Source organism: Acanthopagrus latus, chromosome 4, assembly GCF_904848185.1.
Source record: "Acanthopagrus latus isolate v.2019 chromosome 4, fAcaLat1.1, whole genome shotgun sequence".
Taxonomy (NCBI): domain Eukaryota; kingdom Metazoa; phylum Chordata; class Actinopteri; order Spariformes; family Sparidae; genus Acanthopagrus; species Acanthopagrus latus.
Genome location: NC_051042.1, coordinates 18,582,249 through 18,607,666, shown reverse-complemented (window position 1 = coordinate 18,607,666; position 25,418 = coordinate 18,582,249). Strand labels below are relative to the sequence as shown.

General features: G+C 39.8%; 2 protein-coding genes across 2 annotated transcripts; one reads left to right on the top strand and one right to left on the bottom strand.

Moving 5' to 3' along the window:
- Nucleotides 1-438: 438 nt before the first annotated feature.
- LOC119017592 (polycystic kidney disease protein 1-like 2) lies at nucleotides 439-16,371 on the bottom strand. Its single transcript, XM_037094333.1, has 23 exons — nucleotides 15,693-16,371; nucleotides 14,982-15,089; nucleotides 14,771-14,796; nucleotides 14,644-14,677; nucleotides 14,442-14,503; nucleotides 14,248-14,310; nucleotides 12,926-13,084; nucleotides 12,693-12,805; nucleotides 12,474-12,600; nucleotides 12,261-12,383; nucleotides 10,502-10,721; nucleotides 10,162-10,343; nucleotides 9,825-10,055; nucleotides 9,110-9,211; nucleotides 8,291-8,469; nucleotides 6,498-6,644; nucleotides 6,201-6,403; nucleotides 3,590-3,777; nucleotides 3,267-3,399; nucleotides 2,964-3,159; nucleotides 2,635-2,851; nucleotides 2,296-2,380; nucleotides 439-620 (listed from the first exon to the last, which is right to left on the bottom strand). Exons 1-23 carry the CDS (start codon nucleotides 16,012-16,014, stop codon nucleotides 574-576), a joined length of 3,267 nt encoding a protein of 1,088 aa, XP_036950228.1. The 5' UTR covers nucleotides 16,015-16,371; the 3' UTR covers nucleotides 439-573.
- A 64-nt stretch (nucleotides 16,372-16,435) lies between these two features.
- dhodh (dihydroorotate dehydrogenase) lies at nucleotides 16,436-24,847 on the top strand. The gene is made up of 9 exons (XM_037095182.1): nucleotides 16,436-16,573; nucleotides 18,777-18,989; nucleotides 19,074-19,273; nucleotides 20,627-20,709; nucleotides 21,049-21,236; nucleotides 21,471-21,584; nucleotides 22,663-22,816; nucleotides 22,890-23,049; nucleotides 23,698-24,847. Exons 1-9 carry the CDS (start codon nucleotides 16,556-16,558, stop codon nucleotides 23,834-23,836), a joined length of 1,269 nt encoding a protein of 422 aa, XP_036951077.1. The 5' UTR covers nucleotides 16,436-16,555; the 3' UTR covers nucleotides 23,837-24,847.
- Nucleotides 24,848-25,418: the final 571 nt, after the last annotated feature.

The following is a 25,418-nucleotide window of genomic DNA, read 5'->3' as shown; positions in this document are numbered from 1 at the left end:
TTCAGGGCTTCCATACCATTTTGCAACCTAACAATAAAGCATGATAGGTGCTTGCTTTTGGCCAAGGGTCCAACATAAAGTTTCAGTTCAGGCCCTCAGGGGGAAAAAGTTTGGTACAGACATTCAATACTTCTTAGATACTTATTACATTTACTGAGTTGCCTGTTTTTCACTTTCAAGATAACTTTTGACATCTAAATCTGCTCCACTGTCTCTTAAAGCTATAAATGGCTTCTTCAGATTTAGTACACTGACATGAAATCAACATTTTATCCAAAATTAAATATTAAACTGTTCAAAAACAAGCAACCTAAGATTTCCTTTACCTTTATATGACTTGAAAAAGCAACATTTTGACATGCAACAGTTATCTAACTACCCAGTTATGCAGAACTTTCGCAGGCATTGGACATTCGGTACACATACAAAACACCAGAATGTGTTACGCAATTTTGATATATTTAGAAAGCAAAACGTCAAATAAGTGCAAAAGAGTGTTGAAGAAGGGAAGATGCTGTAGACTGCAGCTGTGCCCGTCAGAGAGGACAGCTTCTCCTTCTAAATGCAGCCTCCTCACAGTGTTTCCCTGCCAGAGTAGCGTCTACACTTGTCTTGTTGCTCTGTTAAATGGAGAAGACAGTGCAGTGAGACTCGCAGTACTTAACTGCAGGAAGGAAGCACCGATATACTTAGGAGATGGAGAAGTCACCCGGGAGGAGTCGAAAACTAAAAGGGTCGCTAGTTTGAAGTTGTCAAAGCAAATATTTTGCCTGCTTCATATGCGTCATTACATAAGAGCTCTCTGCAGTCAACCTGACACAAACTGGAATGGATACGCTGTCGGTTTTATAGATTATTTAAATGAAGTTTGGACGAAACAAATTAAGTCATAGATTATATTTAGGAGCATTTTAAAAATAAATTGCCGTCCAACATTTCAGGTTTATCCTGACATTGAGAAAAAAAAAAAATAATTAAAAACTGTTAATTATGTCTCTTAGGGTCACAATGTTATTTATCATTATTTCAAAAAGTCTTTAAATCAACATTAACTGAACTTTTGGCCACTTGGGAGCAGCAGAAACAACAACAAAACAAGTGTGTATTAATATGAAGTAATTGTTGATTGCACAATCTAATGCATATAGAATGATGAAACATCAGTGTTCACACGTGTTCCCTATAAACTTCACTATCACTATACAATTTTGTCTGCCACCGGGCATGTGGTCACCAGGGAAAGTCAGGTTAATGGCCGACCTATTTCTGTTACACGCTACATGACTGAATAATCTCATGTTTAACAATCCAGTTGCCTTTGCAACGGTGGTGCCAGTAATAATGTCATTTAGTGACGCAAAGGGGGAAAAGTTGTCTGTTGCTACTTTAAGTAGTGTCATCACAGTGTAGAAATATTCTGCTATGAAGTAAAGTTCTGCATTCATTATACTCACTGCTGAGTTCAATATTAAGTCTGGCTCGTTTAAGAATATATATATTATATTAGTGGATATAAATATGCATCAAAGTGTTCATCACTTTACTGGTGCAGCTGGTAAATGTTGAGCTCATTCTTATCATACTTTATATGCTGCTGAGTAGCTATAAGTCTGGAGAACTACGTCATTATTCACAAGTTGATTAGATTTGAATCTGCTAAGAAAATAAAGCTTTATAATAAATGATGATTATTATTATCTTATAACAAATAAAAAGGAACAACATTTGCCTCTGAAATGGAAAATAAGTAAAAGGCAGCATAAAAAGAAAATAATCAATCTGAACCACTGTTAATATAAAAGTATGGTGATAAAAATGTGGATAAAAACAATACAAGTGAAAAATAGTTTTAGTTTAATTAGCTCAATATCATGGTCATTCTGCAGAATTATTAAGCTTTGAGATACTGATTGAATGACAACAATGATAATACTAATAATAATCATAACAATAATAATCATAATAACAATCATTATAGTTTGCATTTAAAAAGCAACTTTTAAGGAATCATTTTATGCTTTACCTAAGTGGACTGAACCTCTTAAAAGGTTCTCTTTAAAATCTTTTGAGGATGTCAAATATGTATCAAAACAATAAAGGTTCTACATAGAACCAGTTTTTCTTAGAGTGCACTGGTTATATTGCAGTACCATGTTATGTAATATATGAACATTGTTCACAGAGAGCTGCTGTGAAAGTTTTGATCCCAGTGCTGATAATATTTTAATGACAACAAGGAGCCTGAACATCCCAACCTGTTCTGGTAACAGACGTGCTGCATAATTGTTTTCCTACCTAACAGCACTTGCTCAACTTCTTCGCTCTCCTCCACAGCCACAGGTTTCAGCAGAAGGGCAAAAAACACAGCGATGCCAATCACCTGTGAGCAAAAACAAGCCAGAGGGAGATCTTAAATAAATGTTGTGTACCTGATGAACAGAAATATTAAAATATTTTAAATCATTCGACAGAAAGTAGATGGTCATAAACTCCTCATATTATCCATTAACCAACAGAAGGAACACAGATTTCAGACTGAATGTTTTGACCGGACGGCAGCAACAACAACACCTCTTGGAAACGCTTTGAGGGAAAGGTTGTCTGTTTCCACTAAGCTTTCCCATCTTTACCCACCTTGAGAGGCTGCAGTATGAAGATGCTTTGGAAGAGGGAGAGGCCCAGAGACATGACCCACTTGATGGATTTTTGTTTGCCGTACTCAAAACCGTACAACAGGGTGAAGTAGGTGGATATTCCACTGATGGACAGCAACAGGAACCAGCCCAGGAACACACACCACCAGGGCAGCCAGCAGCCTCCAGACTTCTTCTTCTTCTTCACAGGTGGCGGGCTGATCAAGGAGAGAAAAAAGAAAAAAAACATTCCACACAACATCCCAGTTAAATAAAAACTTGTGATATTTGTGTGTAAAGATGTTTTTGTGTGTTGGCTGGAAGGCAGACCAGTAGGCCAAGTGGCTGCTGAAGACCATCTCAGCCTTGCGAACTAGCAGGTTGGTGATTTGAAGGGTCTGCTGGTAGTCGGCTGGACTGGGGAAGTGCTTTACATCCAGTTTCTCGAGGCACACCATGAGGTGACACAGACCAGCGAGGAGGAACTTGCTGCAGTAGACCCAGTGGGGGTCACTCTCACTCTCCCCTTTAACAGGATTACATACAGAGCAACATTTATTTACATTTCGATGAGAGCAACAAACAGAATGAGGAAGTTGGAGAATTATTTATATAAATATTTTTTAACAGTACCTTGCATAAGCTGGATGAATTCATGCACCCTGTCCAAGGCAGGGCAGAGGTCAGCGACTGACTCCAGCCTGTTCACCTCTGAAATCTTGTTCCTTGGACTTTTGCTCAACATATCGATCATCTCCTGTGTTTCCTGGGGGAGATGCGCAACAAATACACAGTGCTACATATAAACTACATAGTCCATAACACGCATAGAAAAAGTAGATACTTACATTGACAGTAACACAAACATAACGTGTCTCTGGGCAGAAAATAAGTGATGAGGCAAGTGAAACGCTCATAAATGTGATCTAACACGTAGAAATGAATGCAGAGCACACCTTCAGAGTACTTGGTATGGTTACTGGAGGCTGTGTCACGCTATCCTCAGGATCGCCTTTTTTAGATTTGGAAATAATGCGAGGTTTGATGCTTCGGAAGATGGTGATGATGAGGATGTTGATTGGAAACATGAGAAGGCCGCTCTCTATTCCCACCATGATCTCCTGCCAGGTGATTTCTAGCGAACCTGGAAAGGAGAGTAGTGTCAGTGATAAGAAGCAACCAAAAACCAGACCCAGTCATGATCATCGTGTCGCAGAGAATTCAGCACATTGGTGTTATGGCTCTCCTCAACTTGTTAAAACTCTGATAAAGGGACTGTATGCTATCTGTTCAATGCTACACAACATACTGTGGAGCATTTAGCAGCTAAAGGGGAAGATATTTCTCACGGGAGTTGGTGGAGAACAAAACTGTGCAAACACTTTAATGCTGATGCGTCTTTCTAACTGCTGGATGTGTAAATAAACAGGTGTTTGCTAACAAGTCATATCGGCTTTAAAGTTGACAGAAGTCAGTGCTGTGTTCTACTGTGCTCAAGCGTCCAAAATCAGGTTTAACAAGACGACAAAAGAAACGGTTTAGAGCTGCCGAGGTTGACCTGCCAGTGAATTTCTCTGATCGCTGAGCTTTATTGATGGGGTCCTGATCAGAGCAAAAAGGCAAAGGCAAATAAGGAAAATAATTTACGGAAAGAATTCAAGGAAATGAGCAATGAAGTCTGACTGTTTGGTGCTGAATTTGCTACAGTCTTGCAGGCGACAACATCAGCTTCAGTCTAAACAGCTCCCTCCTGTGGACAATATGCATTCTGCTAAGAGTTGATGAGTGACTTTGCTTGAAATAACCTAACTTTGTAAGGTGCTTCTCACCCCAGAGAATCTGCACAACTTATCCATATTATGAATAAGTCTAGTTTACGCTTGCTTGCATGCACCCACACATGTACACACACGCTGTAAGAAAACGGTTGCAGCAGTATCATTGATGCTACATGTAGCCACCCATGCTTTCTGAGAAGTAACACACCGGTCAAAAGGTGTCTTTATTCTCTCATCCCACACATGCTCCATTTATTTATTACCGCAAGGCTGTGCTGCCACCCCCATGGTTTGAAATGCCTTGCTGCACATATGGAGGCAGATGAGACAACAGACAGCCAATTAACTGGTCTCTCAAATGAAACCTTCCTCTCCAGCTCACACACAGGCTTCAACCTTTCGATCTTTTGCCTCTCAAGACTCTCATTATATTACATTTTAGATATGTGCTAGTTGTTTATTCTCAGTATAGTAAACTTTAGGTTCATTGTGCCACTGACCTTATATTGTAGCTTCTATACCCTTGAGCTCTTTAAGATATTATATGTAACATTTCTGCATTAAAATGTCTAAAAGCAGCTACACCTTTGTTTAATATTCTGTTGAGTTGTGCAGTAATGGTATCCCAAATGTTTCGAGCACCAGACAATATTCGCATGGCTGGAAATTTTCCTCTAACATCACATTCAGGACGGAAAACTTAAATTCAAGTTGAAAGTCATATCAGTGCATGGAATCTGAAAAATGAAAGGACAGTGAGAGTACGGAAGGACATCGGGCCTTATCTCAAGGTAAAACAACATATTCGATAGCCCTTTGGCCTTTATGGACAGCAGCTGATGTTAGTAGAGACATTAGAGTATCAGTGACTGAAAGTAAGACACACTGGATGTCATCAAATCACAATACAAGCTAGTAGGTGGTTGAATGCTAATGCTAGCCAACGGGATATAAAAACACTTTGTCAGATTTGCTACATTTATACAACTTACAACCTGGAACACAGCAACATAACATTATCCCAACATTCAAGCCTCCCACCCTGAGCATGATGTCAGAGGTGTGAGCATGGTACATCTTCAAAAAGATCTGTAATTTGTTCCAGGTAATGAGCGTTTCATTTGGTCATTTGGTAAAGTCAGAGAGTGAGGAAAGAACTTGGCAAACATGACTTTAACATAACGTGAATAAAATTTAAAAACATAACCTCTTCTGTGAACATTTCTGCCTGAGTCACGTGTTATAGATTTCCATTTCTAATAGCAGTCAACGATGAAGACAACAACTCCCACGATCCCTTGCCACTTTCATTTTGTTTTGACTGAGAGCGGCGGAAATAACGCTACGACTGAAAATGACCAAAGAAAAGAAAAAGAAATAACAGTTGTGATGTTGTGTCAAAGACTACTGTGTATTGTTGTATATCGATATCTAATGAATTTAGCATGCTAACCAGCTGGAGGCAATAGTGTGATAGTGAACAACACCAACACTCCCCCGGTGCTCTGAGCTCCCAGTATGGGCAGAGGCTGCTAATAGGTGCCCTAGCTGCACGGCTAGCTTAGCTAACTTGCTATGTTTGCTACATTTAGCAGCAGTTATTGGCTACACTGGTAATATGCTGCCCCCTATTTGTTTGGAGTCTGAATTCGACACATCGCCAGTTCTCACACAGTGCACTTTTAACACAATTCCAGGAAGAGTATAGTTTCACCTCTTGAATGACTCTTTGGCCCTCAGGTCATGAAACTAAGAAACATCTAAAATACGTATAGTCTCTGTAATTCACCTATTGAGAAGAGTACTGGCGAGTCCTCATTTACAGGAATGTTCCAGAAGGCGATATTGATGGCCATGGTGCAGAGGAGCAGGCTCATGCAGCAGGAGACCCTCTGGGCACGTGTGAATGGACTACGAGAGGGAGGATCCACGATGGACACCCAGATATGTTCATCCCTGAAGCCAGTCGAAGTTCTGGTCTGAAAAATATTCCTGAGGAAGAAAAACAGAAACACATTTTGACACCAATCAACTAACAACATCTCAGCTGGCAGATTTCAGCAGCGACGAAAAAGGTCCGACTCACCTGAAGCTGGCGACCTCGTTGCTCTTTGCAGCGTTGAACGTCTTCTTGGTCACTCCGTCTCCATGGTCAGAGCTCATCCAGCAGTCACAGAAGAAGTGATACACCTGTCGTGTCTGGAGGTCTTGTATGGTCACCTTATTTACATACCTTTTATGGGGGGGAATTTTAAAAAACACATTATATACCGTACATGGGTAATTTCTATGTGACAAATGTAAATGTTAGCTAATATTTAAGCTTAACTGGGAGCCAAAACTGGAAGCATGAAGAGGGAATTCTGTACCCTTATTATGCATATGGTGTGTTTTACTTTGAAGTTTCCATTCACCACTTATTCTTGCCTGAAGCCAAGCCAGCGTATGAATATAAATGAGTTTAAAAAACACAATACATTCATTATGTCACGAGTAAAGATATCATCAACCTCTGATCTTGCTTTGGTCTGTCTTACTGAATGAACTATACAGTACTGTATATTGCCCAAAGCATTTTCTGTGAATCTTTATGACAATCTTATCTCTACATTACACTACAGCTCAGATCTATTCTCCATCAAAGGGTGTGCGTGTGTGTGTATGTGCGTGTGTGTGCATGTGTGTGTATGTGTGTGTATGCACATGTGTGTGTGGCAAGATCAAGGTAATGAGGAGTGATAACAAGGCAGTGCTAAATGATGAGGCAGTCCTGACATTTCACAATGCAGAAGCCAGGAAACTATCAATGAACACTACCTGTACACAGTTGTAACACCCCTGTTCACACCAATCATACAGATGTTCAGCTCATTCAATCCAACCATGGAAAAACACACAAACAGTATAATTTCAAGGCACAAATGACCTGCAGCTATTGAAGTACTTGTGATTTGGTCTCGGTCTCAAGACAGAGTTTTTAATCGCCCTTGATCAGTCACAGGTGAAAAGGACCACTCATAACCACGACTGCAGGGATATCACTGAATTGTTTGATACATGCTGTACTTAATGATGGTTTCTATGGTAAGACAGGTAACCCAGGAAACCTTGCTTTCACAGAGAAATTGTATTTTGCAAGGGTGGTGGTAAAACATGGAAAAGGAGTGTTGAACCAAGATGCTTAGATTGATTGCAGCTCCCTTTTGCTTATTTCATCAAGACATATAATGGTACACTTACACTTACACAGATAAAAGTGGAAGAAGAATTCTCATTCTTTCTTAATGGGTATTTCTATATTGCGTTAGATCTTTCAGATAAATTCAAGGAGTGGCTGTGGTTTTAGGGTTCCACCTTTTATAATGGGTGTGTCATGCAATGACTCGCACTGGTCTTTGTCTTGTCTTGTCTTGTCTCATCCTGTGTTGATGTCTTGGTCCTTTGGTCTCAGTTTAGCAGGTCCTGACTACAATACTGGCAAGTAAATCTCATTTTCACTGGTTTCATAACAAACAATGTCGTTTTCAGACAGCTGCCATCAACAACTTTTGGAAACTGGTGAGCTCAAAACACAAAAAATATGCATCTTCTCATGGATGCTGGGCTCGGGCTTGGGCTCGGGCTCGGGCTCGGGCTCGTGAAAATACAGTAAGTAAATATAGATGGCATCCTCCTCGGCTGAGCTCTAATGTTGTCTAGCCCAGTGGTAATAAATGATTAATCTCTGGACGTCTCTACCGCAAATATTTTGAAAACTGGGCAACTCACAAACAAACCAATCCAGATGAATAAATAGCACTATGGGTGAGAAGAAAAACATGTGTTTCTAATATTGGAGTGATCTGTCCCTTTAAGTTTGCTCGATTAAGCCTCTAGTACCATGATGGGCGACCTCCGGAGTTGTCGTGCAGCAGCTTGAGGTTTCGCACCTCGCCCAGTGGGAAGGGGGTGGCCAACAGGAACATGTCGAAGGCTCCTCTCTCGCATACCGGCTTGTCGGAATCCGTGAGGGCGTGTAAGTCACTCTCCCCCTCTGAGCCGAACAGCTTCACAGACACCTGATGGACAGAGACAACATACTGACGAAACAGTGCTGAGTTCACTCATCAGGGTCCTGAACCAAGACAACTGTGAGTGGCAGAGTCCGCCACTGTGACGCACTCAAGTATTGGTGGGAAGTTCTAACGTCCAAGACTGCTGAGTTCTTGTTGATACAGTTCTTGCTGTTTTCTCTTGTTTGTATCTTGCTTTTGTACTTCTTTGTTATTTTTTTTCTATGGATGCTTATCTCCATTTTTGCTATCGCCTTTGCTGCTGTAACCGTGCAAATTTCCCAATTGTGGGACTTGTAAAAGACGATCTTATCTAATCTTTTTTTTACGGAAAAACTATTTAATCAAAGAATAGGTTTACCGTTTTTCAAATCTGTCAGAAAACAATAATCAGGCGACCAGATGACCAGTGAAACAGGACTGTCACCCTCTGGATTCTGTTTACCGCTTTCGATGAGCATCAACCACAAACATACTGTAACTTGTACAGACAAGTGTACAGACTGTGTTGCGATACACAAAGTGTGATTCTTTAGGCCAAGATGAAAGTATCCCCGGTAAGATGATTAGTCTATGACCTGTTTCATTTCTATGTTAGAAATATTAAAAAAAAATAAATCACAATTCAGTCAAAGGAGACTCTTACATTGGCAGTCGTCCCAGCATTCTTGCGATGGCCAGTTTGGACGCCAATTAGATAGTTGTACAGAGCGCCTGCGTGGTTGTCCTCCAGCAGAGTCATCTTCCTCTGATAGATGAACCATTGTGGTGCAGAAATATAAATGAAGTGTAAATGAAGAGTTTAGTTTACAAACCAAATATCCACTGTTCAAAGGAATTAGAGTTCAGGCTGATGGGATCTAATATCAGTGCCGACACTGATGTAACTCACTGATCCATGTACCACAGTTTGATTGACTGACTGTTTACAGATATTGATCTATCTGGGGGGGCAATTTCTGGATGCACTGAAATTTGCTCTGCTTGCTGAACTCATGTATAGATGTACTAACTAGTAGTCATTAATGCTTTGCTTTGCACTTGAATTATTCACGATGCTCACCTACACTTGAAATAAATTGCTTTGGAGTACATTTAAATTCAGTGCATTTTTGTATATTTCCTGAAGTGCTGTGTGGTTGACGACAACCTTACACATTATCCAAATAAAAACAATAATAATAGCAATAGTAATGGTAATACTAATACTGACAACTGGAATCAGAGAGGAACAGAATGCTGGATCGTCTCTAAAAAGAAAGACATTATATGAAACAATATGACTGTATGTTGGGAGATGGTATGCTGAAACCTCGAAGTGCAAAAAACCTGTGGCATGAGCGCTGTCTGGAGAGACCGACCTTAGAGCGTGCCCTGCGGTCGGCGTAGCACGCCCACAGCAGAGTGATCAGGTAGAGGCCGAAGAAAGCGCACAGAAGCGCCAGCACCACGTAGTTCTCGGACACAGTGGCAAACAGCTCTGCAGTGCGAGAAATGTCCACCTGGTTTGGCATCACAAAGAAGGAGCTCCCGAAGAGAGTGAGGTGGTTACACAGACACTGAGTCAGCTCCGGAGTGCTCTTCTCTCCCACCTGAGGCAAAGGAAGCAAGTCACTGTCTGAGGTGTAAACACTGGTGCCAGTTCAACATTACTGCAGAGCAACACAGCCACAGAGTTTCCCCGGGTGAAAAAGTCACCTGGCAGCCATCAGTGCTCCATGTCTCCTTCTTTACGTCCCAGAACAGGCATTTGCTCGTGAAAGAAGCGATGTTCAGTTTCAGGCCCGGCTCCCAGGTGGAATTGAAGAGCTGGGCGTCAACATACCAGACTCCAGGAGTCTGCCGCAACATCTCCGGAGTTATCATCCAGCGAAAACCTTCTGTTACAAAAATCAGCCAAGAGAGGATGTGACAAGCCAAAACAATAAACACTTTGACTGATAATATCACATGAGAGAAGTGGGAGCATGTGTATAAAACAAAATGTGATAAATATCAGCCTGTTACTACTTTTTGATCAGAGGTGAGGGATAGTTACCTGTACGGCTGAAGATAGTTGTGTTGCTGGAATGTGTCTTGTTTGGAGGCGACCCCTCAGACAACGTGAGCATCAGTGACACGTTGGCACTGGGCTCCACCGTGAAGAAGATGGTGACGTTGGGGTCTGTGACGTTAAGCGTCGTTAGCGCCTTTTTGTTTTCCTCCAACACAACGGTATTATTTATGACTTGCGAAGAATTCGGTTGAGGCATAAAGATCTGGAGAAACCAGAGCAACAAAGTTAACATTTTAATTACTTATGTGTCGACTGAAAAAAGAATAAGAGATTTTCAGCTGCAAAATTAAGAGGAGGTATTTTCCCAGGTGGCCAATAAAGTTGGTGGGTTCAAAAATATGCAGGGTGGAAATATATTGTGTGAGTAAGTTTTATTTTCTCTGGATTCTATAAACTACAATGACCAAAGAGAAAATATATGTACGGATGATTAAAAACTGGGACAGTATTTGTAATTGATGTTACAACTCAAAAGTGGAGAGAAGAATGGACATGGAGTATTTAATGAGTCCTGACTTTGATCGATCTGGTAGCTTACAGTAGCATTTACTTATATAAGTATACATCATTTGGCTCAAATACTGATATAATAATAATGATATGATGTAGTTATGTGAAATAAATAAAATGAGTTAGTGAAATTCTCTTTTTATCCATAAGCCATCTTGTAATTTTCATAGGGCTTAATATCGGTTTTACAACTGTGTTAAAACAGATAACAAACGAGCATATAAGGCCCAATAAAGGTAAATAAAAATACAGGTGAAAATAGCAGGAAATTAAACACAAAATAGAAGACCCAGCTTTAAAATTAAGAACTACACTGCTGAGGTTTGCCTTCATAATGATCCTTTTTCAAAAACTTTTCCTGTTGCAGTCCAATAGAAAAGCTAATTCTAAAGGAGGCGTGAATAATGTCACACCAGTCATCCACTTTAGGTATTTCTGGTTTTAGCCACTTTTTAGTAATGGCCTTCCCGCTGGATGCGCTCAAAATCTGAAATACATTTCTCGGTCCAGGAAACATGATGATGAGTTGCCCGTTGAAAGATCTGGTATAAAGACTTTTGTCAAGTAGAGAAATATTTGACCTTTTTCCAACAAAACTCTCTCCGTAAGGGTTATAAATATGTTTTCTCAAAATGTTGGACCACATGCGCGATGGCATTCAGCCCCAAGTCCACTGATTGCTTGTGAAGATGTGAAGATCTTAAAAAAAAAAAAAAAAAAACCATCACATGGCGTATGATTATGGACCAAAGTTTCATTTTTAAAAACAGTCTTGGGCAAATGTGCAGCTGTTGGAGACTATTTTCATCTGATGAAAAATTTACATGAGATTGACTCTGAATAAAATGACCTTTTTCTACTTCATCTAAGTCAAATTGTATAGTTGCCACCTTTTCTCCCCAATTTTCCTGTTTTGTTGTCCTTGTTACAGCTAACTCCACTGTTGATCTGGGAAGAGTGTACGCGGTCGTGTGCTAAGTGCCCTGATAAACAAGGTGTCACTCCTTCATCTCTCCTGCCAGTGAGGAGCTTCACATCGTGTGTCTTCCTCTGGACCACCCTCTCTCAGAAAACTGGCTGTTTCCCGATTGTTCAAGTAACCTTTCAATCTCACGTCTGCCATTTTAAAAAACTGCCCTGACTGGTCCTATGGGGGACTGTTAAAGTGTCTATATGTAGTGCACACTGCTCTGCACATTTCACCACATGAAATGAAGAAATGTGTCTGTACCTCTATCATCTCTGTCAGGTGTGACAGCTTTATGTCTGAATCTCCATCAGTAAGAATGAGGCTGCAAAGAGTTCCTGAGATGTTTACATCTGATGGATGGGGATTTGTTGAGAATGTCGACATCTGTGCAGGAGAAAAGCTTCATCAAAAAGGCTTCAGGTGACAGCAAAGATGCCAACATGCACAAAACACATCATGATGATGCATACAGACCTGAGCGATGATGTTTTTCTTGTCTCCAAGCTGAGATTTGAGGGCTGAAAATGAGGGGAGTTTGATGAACGCATCATCCTTCTCTGAACCCAGCACTGCATTGTTGAGATCAGCAGGTTTACTAAAACTAGAGAAAGGGATATAACATTTGGAATGTGCTCTACAACACCTTTAAACACACTAAAAAAGAAAGTTGAGCCATAAATGATAATAACAAACCTGTTCTGATAGATTGTGCCTGTCCGGTGCTTGAAAATAATTGGCTCTGTTGTTGACGAACCAAGCAGCACAGAGATTTGTCGAAAGATCTCATAGACATTCTCAAACAAAGACTGGAAAGGTAAAGAAAAAACACACACACACACACAAAAAAAAAATACATCACCTGACTGTAACAGCCTCTGTGAAGACAAAATGTGTATGATAGAGTAAAGCTGTTTCTTTGAGCTTACCGTAGGGTTTGGGTTGGTGCTGATGTCACATTTCTTCAGTGAGAGGAGGAGGATGGCGGTGCTGCAGTTGATGATGTGACTGATGGTTTCAGGGCTTTGCAGAGCAAATTGTTTATCTATGTTTTTAGTGCCTGCTAACAAATGTTTAATGAAATTGTCCTGTGAAATGGAAAAAAAACACACAAAACATCTAATGTGTCATGACAGTTTCTGTAGTGCTGTGGTGGACTTCAGCAGCTCGAATTCCTGGCTAAGATTACAATCATTACCTCAGACAAGAAATGTATGTATTCATCTGTGTCCATAATTTGTTCACTGGTTGGCTGGTTTGTAGCAGGATTACACAACATATTACAAAATGGATCTTCACAACACTTGGATGGAGGACCGGTCTCGGCCCAGAATAGACCTCATTAACTTTCGATGTGGATCTGGATGAATGGACAATATCAGGGATTTTATTTTCCTCACTTTCTTTATCACTGTGAGATAGGGCTTTTTTCAACATCTTTCTTAATCACTCAGGGAATAATGTATGGATCTTGAAAAAACTCAGGTGTAATTAGGTATGTATGAGTGATTACAATACAGTTCTGGATTTGATTTGATTATGTCTCCAAAGAGGGTAGAAGTTTTTTCAGCTGCATTTTTGGGAACAAATAAAGACAGAAACCACCATCAGTGTGCAGATGAGATAATGAGGATTCAGAGAGGTACAAACGGTGATTAGGCTTGATTGAACTGAAGGAGACTGATGGGCCTTGGCGGAGCTATGCACTCTACTGAGTGCCATTTTATTTTTCTAATGTGATTCTGTATAACCACTACACCTCTGTAATGAAAACATATTGGGACCTTTTAACTAGTCAACCATTTAGAGGCATGTAGAGGCTTCTAGAGTACTTCATCTTTCACTGGAAGTGCACTCCTCTACAGGGCTCTTCATCACTTTTTCAAGCAACTTGGACAACCTCAGAGGGCACCTCTGCTGTGGTTTTACAAACATGGAGGCCAGGCCTGGCAATCAAGATCGGTGCATTAATGAAACACGTATCACAGGCTTTTTAAAATGTGTACTCGTATTTCATTTTTGTTTTCGCTTTATGTTTTGGCTGCTGTATGTGGCGTACCTTGTGCTTTCTGTCTGACGCTATGATTGGTTGCACTATTACACGACTTGTATTTGCTTGTAATGCTGTCAAATTGAGCAGAATTGTGGGTTATTTTTAAATTTCATCTTTGCATTCTGCTTCTTTCCTTTGCTGTCATGCTTCTGCTGCTTTGTTTAAGCATGCAAATAATCTTTTTATAAAGTTACCTACCCTATTGTCATCTGTTGGCTCCCCTGGTGTCTTTTCCATTCGCAGCAGTTCTTTATCTGCTTCCTGTCTCAGAAAAACAGAACTTGTGAAATTCGAGGATAAATGAACAAAAGGCCCATTCCTGTACTATACAATAGTCTTCGTGATTAATGTGACAAACAGTCTTTATGTCAAATAAATGAGACTTCTCTCACCTGGAGAAGAGTCTGAATGTTATCAACAGCGGAAGCCATGATGGCTACATCCCTCCTGCTCCCTGAAATCAAAGTGTGTTTGAGAAGTGGTGTAATAAAAAAAAAGGCACAATCAGAAAATCCAGTTGTATGACTTCTACTCTCCCCTTTATCGTTGATGGAAACGAGGAGGCACATACTGTAATGTTTTAGTTTAACTCACGAGATCTGGTTGCATGACTGGACACTATTTTCTTCTGCAAAAGAAACAAGAACAAAACCAACACATGAAAATGAAGACTGGCTCTTTATATGTCTTCATACTGACAGAGGAGAAATGTCACTCTTACCATTGTGCTTGATGAGGACCAGGCATCTTTAAAAGAAGAACACACTGACACTTTTAACAAACAGCGTGTGGCTTATAAAGTGAAAGAAAACTGCAATACACTTCACTTAAATTTTTAATCATTTGCAAGAGAAGAGAGGAATAAAATGAAGAAAGGAAAAAGCAGAGAAGGGACAGAGTTAATCAGCGATTAGGAAGCTGTTGTTGCTCACTATAGGTGCAGAGGACGCCTCGTGTCTGGTTGCAGTCAGATGTTACGATGAGTTGAAAAGGATTCAGCTTCATGAATGTGCAGCTGTCCTTTGAAACATTACCATTTTCTACACACAAACAAACAGACACAACATTAGGAGAGTGTTCTATAAGGGACATGAGCTTCAGGGAGAAAGATCCAGTGAGATCCAGCAACATTAAACAACTTAAACAAATCATCTGTGGGCTTGTATAGGCAACCGAGATAGATAGGGAAAGGCTAATTTTTCACCTCACGTTACAGCATGCTCACATATGGCCACTAGTGATGTGTAAACTGTTAGAAATTGTTACTTCGAGCCCCTTTTGAGTGTTGCATTTGATAAGTTTGTCTTATTTTGTTGGGTGAAAATTGTTTGTTGTGTTTTAATCCCAAGTATTCAGATTGTGTTGGTAGCTTCATTAAAAAAATAGTCTCAATCTTACAGTGAGTAAGATCCTTCCTTGGGTTCACTGAATAATCTTGTGGTGTTTTTTTTTTTTTTTTAATGTGTGCCCTTTCCTACTACAAAATTGAATAATATTCAGCTACAAGGGTTCTTTTTTTAATGAAATCTGGATTGTTCACCACTCTGCATGTAAAGTCTCAAACAGATACTGCTTGATTTTCAGGCTCAGGAATCCAAAACACAATAAACAAAAGGGAAAAAAGAAGTGTGTGTTTTACTTACTTATGGCAGGTCCCTGGTTCTCCCCCTCGACCCCCTCACCCAGCCACCAGGTGAGGTTGCTGATATTTCTCGCGCTGGTGATGTTCTTCAGGAAGATTTGGATTGGGCTGTTCATCACCTTCAGAAGTTGTCCTCCTCGCTTTTCACAGCAGCTCCTGGCTGCAGACCAGCTTTTGGATTCCCCAACAAACTCAAAACAGACATTTCTGAAAGCAAATTCACACACTGCAGGGAAGCCATTGCCAAGACAGGCCTCGCACTTGTCCGGCAGAGATAGAAATCCAGCAGAAATCCACAAAAAGACAGCGGCTCGCAGCAACATGTCCACAGGTATTATTATAATGTGCAGAGCAAAAGCACATAGTGCTGCAGGAGTTGTGGTAGGAGCAGCAACTGGGCAAGATCACTTCCGTCTGCCACATGGAAATTAGGGAGGTTTCTCCAGAAAAACTCTGCATGTGCTCTCAATACATTATGAAAATCACTGCAGACACTCAAACAAGATGCAAAGAGAGAAGGAGTCACTGGGCATCATCACAAAAGGTCACACAAGCTGAACCTTCATTCTGAGGTTTGAACGTTTAAGCTTCCATTAACATAAAATAAACAGTTTATAATTATCATGTGTGTTTTGTGATGATACTTTACTTCTTAATCTCAAATTACATCCAAATTTAACATCCACTGCCTTCATATTGCCTCTTGAGAAGCGCCCGCACCTCATTGGACAACCAACATGCCTGCAGCCGCAGCACAGCCAGCGTTGAAATATCGCGAGAGAACGTGGAGGAAACCGCGTGTGTTTGTGTAACATGTTAGGAAATGCATTCAATGCCCTTTAATGCAATGACAGAACTGCCCCCATGGCGGGACACCTGAAGGTAATCTCACAAAAAATCTTATACGTTTTTCTTTTAGGCTGAATGATGTATTTTGAAACGTCGCCACGAAGCTTGTGCTTCTTTTTGCTAGCTTAGTTGTTCCGGCTAAAGTAACGTTGGAGCAGTTAAACACTCCTGTTAGCTTTGCTGTGTGTATGAATGACAAGTTAGCCATGGATGTATTATAACACACACACAGAAACAGACACACGTGTAAGTTAACAAGTGGTGGTTTCCTCCCATCAGCTCTGTGTAAACTAGTGCGGTTACTGTGAAAAAACTGCACGAAACAGGTGTTTTTGGTTCATGTATTCAGGAGTACCGTTATGCTAATCGTTAGCTACTTCACTGAGACAAGTAACTGACCAGTAGCTCACTCCAGTCTCCCCCAAAGATGAGCTTTTTATCACAGATGAAGTTACTGACTTACTGAAGAGGATGGACAGTGCAAGTCGGTTGTATTCAGCACAAGCTAGCTAGCAGGATGTGAGCATGTAATTACAAGGACAAGTAGTACAAGTACATTTACTCAGGTCATGGCAGCATTTCAGATGGGAATATTCAGCTTTTACTTCACAACGTTTGATTTTGACACACAAAACATATGATCAACTTGTATAATATGACACATGCTTATAGATGATGTATATGTACCCAGGAATAACTTGTGTGCACAATTATTACTTTGTGTGCACACAGTTTACAAAACAAATCATCTTCGGGCACCTTGAAGGCACTATAATATAACACTCTCTACAGTAGTGGTAGACCGATAATCAACCCTGGACGATTCCATATTTCCTCTCCTCTACATTTATTTGATACATTTAGTTAGTAGTTACTTTGCAGATTATGAAATTATCAGTTTATAAGGCCCATAATTTTGACACATAAGTAGCCACCAAAGTATCACATTTTTATATTAGTTTATTTTCTCAGCAACCTGACAGAAAAATCATTGATTTCCACCAGCAATAAATGAAAAAAATTGCAGAATATCAGCTGATAATTAGCCAGGGCTGATAATGAGTCTACGCCTATTTTTTTCTTTTTTCCTTTTTCCTACATACTTTACTCTTATTTTAGGCCTGCTTGCATCATATATGTATAATCTTGTCAATGGTGTGTAAATTGCTGAGGGAAAATGATCTGCCAATGATAAAGGTATTCTTTAAACCTAGTGACACCCTTTCTTAATCAGTATATCATTCTTATCCAGCGTACTGAGCTGTATTACACATCACAAACTGCATTTATGTCAGTTTGCCAAGTGAGTTTAAATGCACACTGATTATTCTTTGAAGTGTAGACTTCACTTTTGTCATAGAAACACCTCAATCTTATGATCTTAAAATCCTAGCCTTGTGATAGTCCTGCAGGTGTCTGCAATTATTCTTAATTGCTACACCCCTTCTAAAGACTCATTCCAAAAGAATTACCTCCCAAAACTGTAGTTCCACTCAACCTTACTGAGTACTTTAACATCTATTAGAAGACTGTTTTGGTTTTCTGACCCATAACTCCACACATCAACCTTGTGTCCAGCCACTCGTACTGTTATTGAGTCTGACAGCATCTTTTACCCTCAAGTAAACTCATAAAGTAAGTAACAAAGCCACCACCAGATAGTCTTTAAAGCAGCTATAATCAATATTCAAGCCATGCATTTCCTTTAGGAGTTCGTAGAGACCAAAACAGCTGAAAATAGAGTCAATATTGGATTGCACTTGTCTGGTGGCCAGAAGCACATCTGCAAGCAACTGTTTGTGAACAAGTTCACCATCCCAACTAAACTGGTCCCTAACTTGTTTCTGCTGACCCCAGACCAGTCAGTGCAGGTTTAAACTCATTAAATTTAAGGACAACAGGCACCAAAAAGATTCAAGGGACATTTGTCTCATTGTAGCAGGAGAAGCATACATCTAATTGATAATTTGTTTAATAAGAAAATAACAATGCTGGCTCTCTTCCATTGGTGTCCCATCAGTCTCTCTGATTTTCATGAATACACAATATTGTTTTTCTTTTAACGCTGCCACACATTGTCTTTATTCTAAATTATAATCTGACAATCTAGCAAAAAGCTGTGTAAAAAACTCAGATTATTGTTGAAAATTATGAATGCTATTGTTGAACTTCTAACAGTAATGAACATGAGTGCTTCTGAAGACTCGGTTTCAATGTTTCATGTTATTGTCAACAGAAACAGTTAAAAGACGCAGTGAAGATCATCAGCTCGGGGAGCCTTCTGTTCGCCTCCTACCTCACTGCGGTTGGAGATGAGCGTTTCTATGCCAACCAGCTGATGCCCCTGCTGCAGAGGATTGTGGGTGCAGAGACGGCTCACGTGCTGGCAGTGAAGGTGATCGGTCTTGGTCTGGTTCCCCTGAACCGCTACCAGGACCCTGCGTCACTGGTGAGCATGTAACCTTTCTTTGTGCTCCCACTGACATCAGAGTCATCGCAGACACTGTAGGACATTGTATTTACTTGTCTACAGGAAGTGAACGTCCTGGGATTAAAGTTCAAAAACCCCATTGGGATCGCGGCGGGTTTTGACAAGCATGGAGAGGCCGTAGACGGATTATACAAGGTGGGCTTTGGCTTTGTTGAAGTGGGCACAATCACTCCCAAGCCTCAGGAGGGGAACCCCAAACCACGTGTGTTTCGACTAACTACAGATCAGGCAATTATTAACAGGTACGTTTATGATCAGCTCTTGTCAAAGGAATAGATACATTATGTTAAGAGTATGCTCCCCTGTGTTCACGATGACATGCAGGGCTGAGCAATATAAAGTCATTATCAGAGTTTTTTTAGTCAGTAAGATGCACTCAAATTATTAGGTGCTCTAAACATAGCATCTTTCTTTAATCATTATTTATCCAAAACTTTGAACATTTTAAACAAGGCTGAAACTGAATAGAGATTTGATTTTTTTAAAGCAGCAGTTCATGACATTTTTTCTGTTCTTTTTGTTGACCATGTTTCGGAGCTCCAGGGCCTTCTTCTCTGTTTCATGTTGCTAAGAGGATATTCAGTTTATATAACCGTAAAGGAGCCACATTAGTCGTAGGTTATGGTAAAATCCTTAAGACTAAAGACAAGCACAGGAGACGGTAATGTTACTGCATAATTCTGTTTTTCAGTCGGCTCTGTGCTAAGAGATTATGCTGCCTACAGGTCTGCTTTATTTACCAAGCCACAAGTCACAGTCCATAGGTTTAAACTCATTTCTTTGCTGAGCTGCGCTAAATAAATGAATCCGTCTTTGATGATTTTTTTCTCATTATGAGCAGTGAAATTGGTAATGCATATTAACTTGCATTTATGATGTATAGCTACAAACAGTATACCTCTGAGTTAAATCTGTTCCAGTGAACGATCTGTTATAAAAGACTCCAACTTTTTAATGTTGTAGCTGTAAGTGCACTTGATTTGATTAATGTTAACTTCATGTACAATTCATTAAAAGTACAACATCTGTCACAAATCTTGCAGTATGTCCTCAATACAGTATCATGCAAATATACCAACAAATAAGTGAAATTTCTTTCTTTCATAAGACATCATCCATGGCTATAAGGAAGCTGGTACCCATAGGTGTCATTTACTTAACCTGGGGAAACTGAGTCCATCCCATCTTTTTTATTGATTACTGTCCCCCATCGCTTTTTTAAAGCACAGTTTTTTAAAAATGTATGTTCGAAATGCAAACAAATAAAAATGGCTGATTGACATCCATCGGTACTTTCTACAATAGATGTGATATTGGCATTGCAGTGAATTATGTTAGAGTATTGTCGACTCTGTAATAGCCAAGGTTATTATGCATATTATTATACATCTGCTCTGACCACATATTGATTCCTCCATTACATTGCCAAAAACATCATTTTAAAAATGTTCATGTAAAAATATTTATGTAGAAAAGTTGTTAAAGTGTTAAAGCTAAAGTTGCACAATATTAAAAATCATTATGTTTCAGTTCAGTGCTTGTATGATCATTGTTATTTGTAAGTTGATATTCTGTGTGTGTGCAATTCTCAACAGATATGGATTCAACAGCTGTGGTTTGGTAGATGCACAACAGAGGCTGAAGGCCAGAGAAGGCACTCAGGAACAGCAAAGTAAAGGTTAGCAGGTGCTCCAGATTCTCATTTCATATGAAAGTCATTGTTTTGTTTCATTGGTGCGAAAGTCTGATATAAATCTGTGTTCGTTTTATTACTTCTCACTTGGTTTTGGTTTGTCTCTATGGTAAAATAAATGATTTTTATATATCTTAATGCTCTAGATCTGACCTTGTCTCATGGTTTATTGTGTCTGATCCATACCTGCTTACAGCCCTTTTAGCACATCAGCAGCCGCTGCCCCAGTTGAGTCATGCGTCTGATGATGCAGTGTGGGTTTGTGCTTGTCTGAACTTCCCTATTTGTGTGTGTGTTTGCATACGTGTGTGTCTGTGTTTATAGCTGGCCTTCCCTTGGGCATAAACCTGGGGAAGAACAAGCTGTCCCAGGACGCAGGGGCAGATTACTTGGAGGGGGTGAGAGTGCTGGGCCCGCTGGCTGACTACCTGGTGGTCAATGTCAGCAGTCCAAATACTCCAGGTCTGCGGGACCTACAGGGGAAGGCTGAGCTCCACCAGCTCCTGCAAACGGTACGACTGTCCAGATGTTAAATGACTGGGTTGGTAGACTCATTGAAAAGTCAATAGCTGGCCTCACGACACAGCTTTTCCCCCTCAACAGTGATTGAACTTGTCTTGCAACTCTTAATAAAAGAAAATCCTAAAATTCATGCCTTTCCATTCACACACCATCTATTTGTCTAGTTTCTAATACTCTCTCTGCCCCCTCGCCTGATGTCCTCACACTCTTAACAATCTGCTCAGGTGTTGAAGGCACGTGATGCCCTGCAGGGAGAAAGCAAACCTCCAGTCCTGGTGAAGATCGCTCCTGACCTCACTGCACAAGACAAACAAGACATCGCTGATGTTGTCACTGAGGTGGGAAATTATTTGTTGCAGTTTTTATTATTATTTTCAGAATTGTGCCTTTTGATTTCATTTTGTAGCTTATTCTTAAACACAGTTTTTTACAATTGCATTTCTTTTTATCCTGTGGCCTTTCAGTATTACATTTTATTTAATATTTTCAAATGAACAGATTCTCATCCTTATCTGTGGAGTGTCTTTGAAGCAAAATGGATTACATTTTTAATTGTCATTTTGAGAATGTCAATCTGGCTAATGCAAAAAAAACAACGCTTTTTTTTAGGTCTATACATTCTAATTTTGCTGATATAAATTTTCTGTAGTGGTTTAAGGCTTATCTTAAATTCAGTTTCTTTTACCCCTCTCAAGAACTGAGGAAAAAATGTGCAGACGTACAAAAGTTCAGCTCATTCTCTGACGACAGAACAGTCACATCACATGCTCTTATGCAAACCACACACACCCTTCACAAGGGTGCAGCCACCTTGTTGTTTGGATGAGCGCTGGGTTGCTGGTCACTTCAGTGTGACTCTAAAAAACAACTCAGAATCATTAATCTCTCCCTCTTAATTATCTAACAGAAAAGAAAGGCAAACTTTATTTGTACAGCATCTGTGAAAACAATGTGTTTTACCAGGAAATTTTTATCATTTTGGCACTACAATAAAATAGAATCAGGCCAATCAGTGTGCACACAATGAATAAAAATGTGCACATTTTTTTAAGATGGAGAAGATTATATTTTTTTCATGAAGGTTATAATTACAGTTTCTTCTCAGATTTGCTCATGCTGGCTCCTCTCGTCCTAGCTTCTCTGGAAATGTCGTCGTCACTTGAGCAGGTTTAGAAACAACAGAGAGGTGTTTTTGTGTTTGTTGGAGTGAGAAGAAGACAAACCTTAATGGAAAAGACATTAAGGAGGGCAAATAAAGCACAATTTTAACAGCACTCTCTTTTCGTCACAGTACACTTCCCATTAGAGGGCTGTATAGTTGCCAACAAACATCAGTTCTGCTCCTGTGAATCCAGGTACAGTGCGGTATGTCACTCATTTCCTGTCCTTTTCTTGGTGAATGTTCTGTGTTTGCAGCTGGGAGTGGATGGTTTAATGGTGACTAACACCACAGTGTCCAGACCAGAGACGCTTCAGGATGCCAATAAGTCTGAGGTCGGGGGGCTAAGTGGCCAGCCTCTCAAAGACCTCTCTACTGACACTGTGAGAGAGATGTACAACCTCACCAAAGGTAACTGTTCTGCCCATTTTTGATCACCTGACTCTCAAAAACCTACGTATAAAAAACCACAATGTTTTTGTAGGTAAAGTACCAATAGTTGGAATCGGTGGTGTGGCCAGTGGACAGGATGCTCTGGATAAGATCCGTGCTGGTGCATCACTGGTTCAGCTCTACACAGCTTTGACCTACCAGGGTCCGCCCATAGTGACGAAGATAAAACGAGAGTTGGAACAACTTCTCAAGTGAGTATGACTGCGAATGTGAACTAAAAGTAAGGGCAATTATTCTAGTGGAGGTTAAACATTTTTTCAAGAGGTTCATCTCTAAAAATGAAAGAATAACGCTGGATTTTTTAAACATCGGTCTTGAGGCTCTGACGCAGTACACTGACATCAAAGAACTAGTTGACTATTTTGTCGCCTCATGTCTCCTGTGACTTGGCAATTAAACACCACAAAGAAAGGAAATCCGCTGTCTCAGTGGATGTTAATACCGTTGTTGGGATTAAAAAGTTGTTGTTTTTTTTTTAACACTCACTAATATAAACGCTTCTAATTGGGAATATTTCGCATTAAAACTGGCAAAGAGGGGATAATAAAAGAGAAACCAAGCTAAATTTGTTAAGTCGTAGATACTACAGCAACAGGCTCAAGAGGCTCCCCTGACAATCAGACAAGTTTTGAGCAACACTTCAGTTCGCTCAGACTCATTTGTGAAAAAGAAAATTGTTACCAATAATTACAGTTGCGAATAGTTTTATGAGTACATTTGCTGGTTCGAGTTTGACCTTGCTGTGATAAAATGATTCATTTACTCTGTCATACAACGATGAAAATATCCTTCAGTTCTCAATGTGATTATATTCTCTTTCCTACACATGTGTTTTACAGAGAACAAGGTTTCCGCAGTGTATCAGAGGCAGTGGGAGCAGATCACAGGGCAGCAGACAGGTCGACTCACAAGCTGAGCCCGCTGAAAGAAATAGCCAACACAGATGCAGCACCTGTAGCTGCCACCACGTCCTACTAAGCAACACGATCCTCAACTCTTCCTGAACTGTGATGGATGCTGAGTATTTGTGATTGTCCATCCGTCCGTCTTCAGTGAGGATACTTTTTAGCATTTGTGTCGAGGAGTGCAAATGCTGAACGCGTCTGATTTCATCTCCTCACCTTTTACTTGAACATGATGTTAAAATGGTTAATGATGTTGAATCTCCACATTAAGGAGCTGAGATCTGTTTGTAACTTTATTTCAGATGTTCATCCTTTGTTACAGTGTAACAGCAGTAAGTGATTCTCAAGTGCACTCTGACACCAAAGTGCTTTAACTCTTCAAACTCAAACTTCAAACATTTTTTTTATTTACAAACATGCACCAACTGTTTTCCTTGTGTACAAAGAAAAAATATTCTGACATGATGTAATAAGGATGAAAGAGCAAAAGTTGTCTTGTCTTATAGAAGCTGTAATGTGCGTCCAAATGTTGTATTATACGCTGCACATCTAAAGATAGATGCTGGCAGTGTAAAATATTCATAGATCCACAAAATATTAATTCTGCACAAAAGTCCAGTCAGTCACAGCTTGAATGTTATTTGGGATTCATGATCATGGTATTTATTTGGCTGGGTGCTATGAGACAGGACCTGTAGCAGGACATTGTTTGTTTGTTAGCTTTTTGTTTAAGGGTACTGTAAGACCTACCCTGACATCCTCTCAAATTAAAGGTGTGACGTTATTCTTATTCATGGATGACGTGCCGGGTCAAACCCCAATTTCTGCACCAGAGAGCTGTTTCATAATACTTAATTTATGTTGACATTACTTATGTTGTCAGTTTTACTGTCATCTCTACCTTACATTGTAGGAGACTGTCAAATAGAGCCATGGATTCAGTACTCTGTATATAAAGAAATATCCAGTGTGAAAAATCCACAACTGGAATGAAACTACTGTTAAAACTTTGATTGATTACAGAACAAATAAATGGGGATTTTTATGAAATTTCTCGCTAATATTTGTCCTAATGTGACGTAATGGCAACACGTTGCACAAACAAGACCCTTGACCCTCATAATATGTGTATTCTTCTAAATCTCCAGTTATTCATGAACCCCAGAGGATGAACCATACCGACTGTGGGCTGCTCGATCTGCTATATTACAACCTTCAGACCACATTTTCAATCCCACATTAAAATGGAAATAGACAACTTTCCTACGTAGCATTTCCAAGTGATATTCTTTTTTGGACTGCTGTAACAAAGATGACTGGATAGATTCTGTTTTCCCCAGAGTCATAAATAACAACAACACAAGACAAAACTTGAGTTGATTAAATAATTTAGTACACAATAGAAATGGATCGCCATTTAACCTTTTTCTTGGGTGACCTGTGAGAACATAATTGTATAGTGATAGCAAGGTGTGAATGGGACCCATGTAAATACAACATTACATTACATTACAACATTTATTATATATTTATTTATATTATTATAAATGTATTATATATTTATATTATTATAACATTTATTTGATAATGATACACTGAAGCAGAAAACTTGATCTCATGCCGAGATGTAATCTGCACAAAACTTCAATGTTTTT

What these genes read in the sequence shown, in the direction of transcription:
- LOC119017592 (XM_037094333.1), bottom strand. Translation starts at nt 16,014, where the DNA reads ATGTTGCTGCGAGCCGCTGTCTTTTTGTGGATTTCTGCTGGATTTCTA. An exon ending in AACGAGGTCGCCAGCTTCAG is followed by an intron (nt 6,404 to 6,497) that starts GTGAGTCGGACC and finishes TTTCTTCCTCAG; the next exon opens with GAATATTTTTCAGACCAGAA. An exon ending in AGTTGAGCAAGTGCTGTTAG is followed by an intron (nt 621 to 2,295) that starts GTAGGAAAACAA and finishes TCCATTTAACAG; the next exon opens with AGCAACAAGACAAGTGTAGA.
- dhodh (XM_037095182.1), top strand. An exon ending in TCGCTGATGTTGTCACTGAG is followed by an intron (nt 21,585 to 22,662) that starts GTGGGAAATTAT and finishes CTGTGTTTGCAG; the next exon opens with CTGGGAGTGGATGGTTTAAT. An exon ending in GAGTTGGAACAACTTCTCAA is followed by an intron (nt 23,050 to 23,697) that starts GTGAGTATGACT and finishes TGTGTTTTACAG; the next exon opens with AGAACAAGGTTTCCGCAGTG.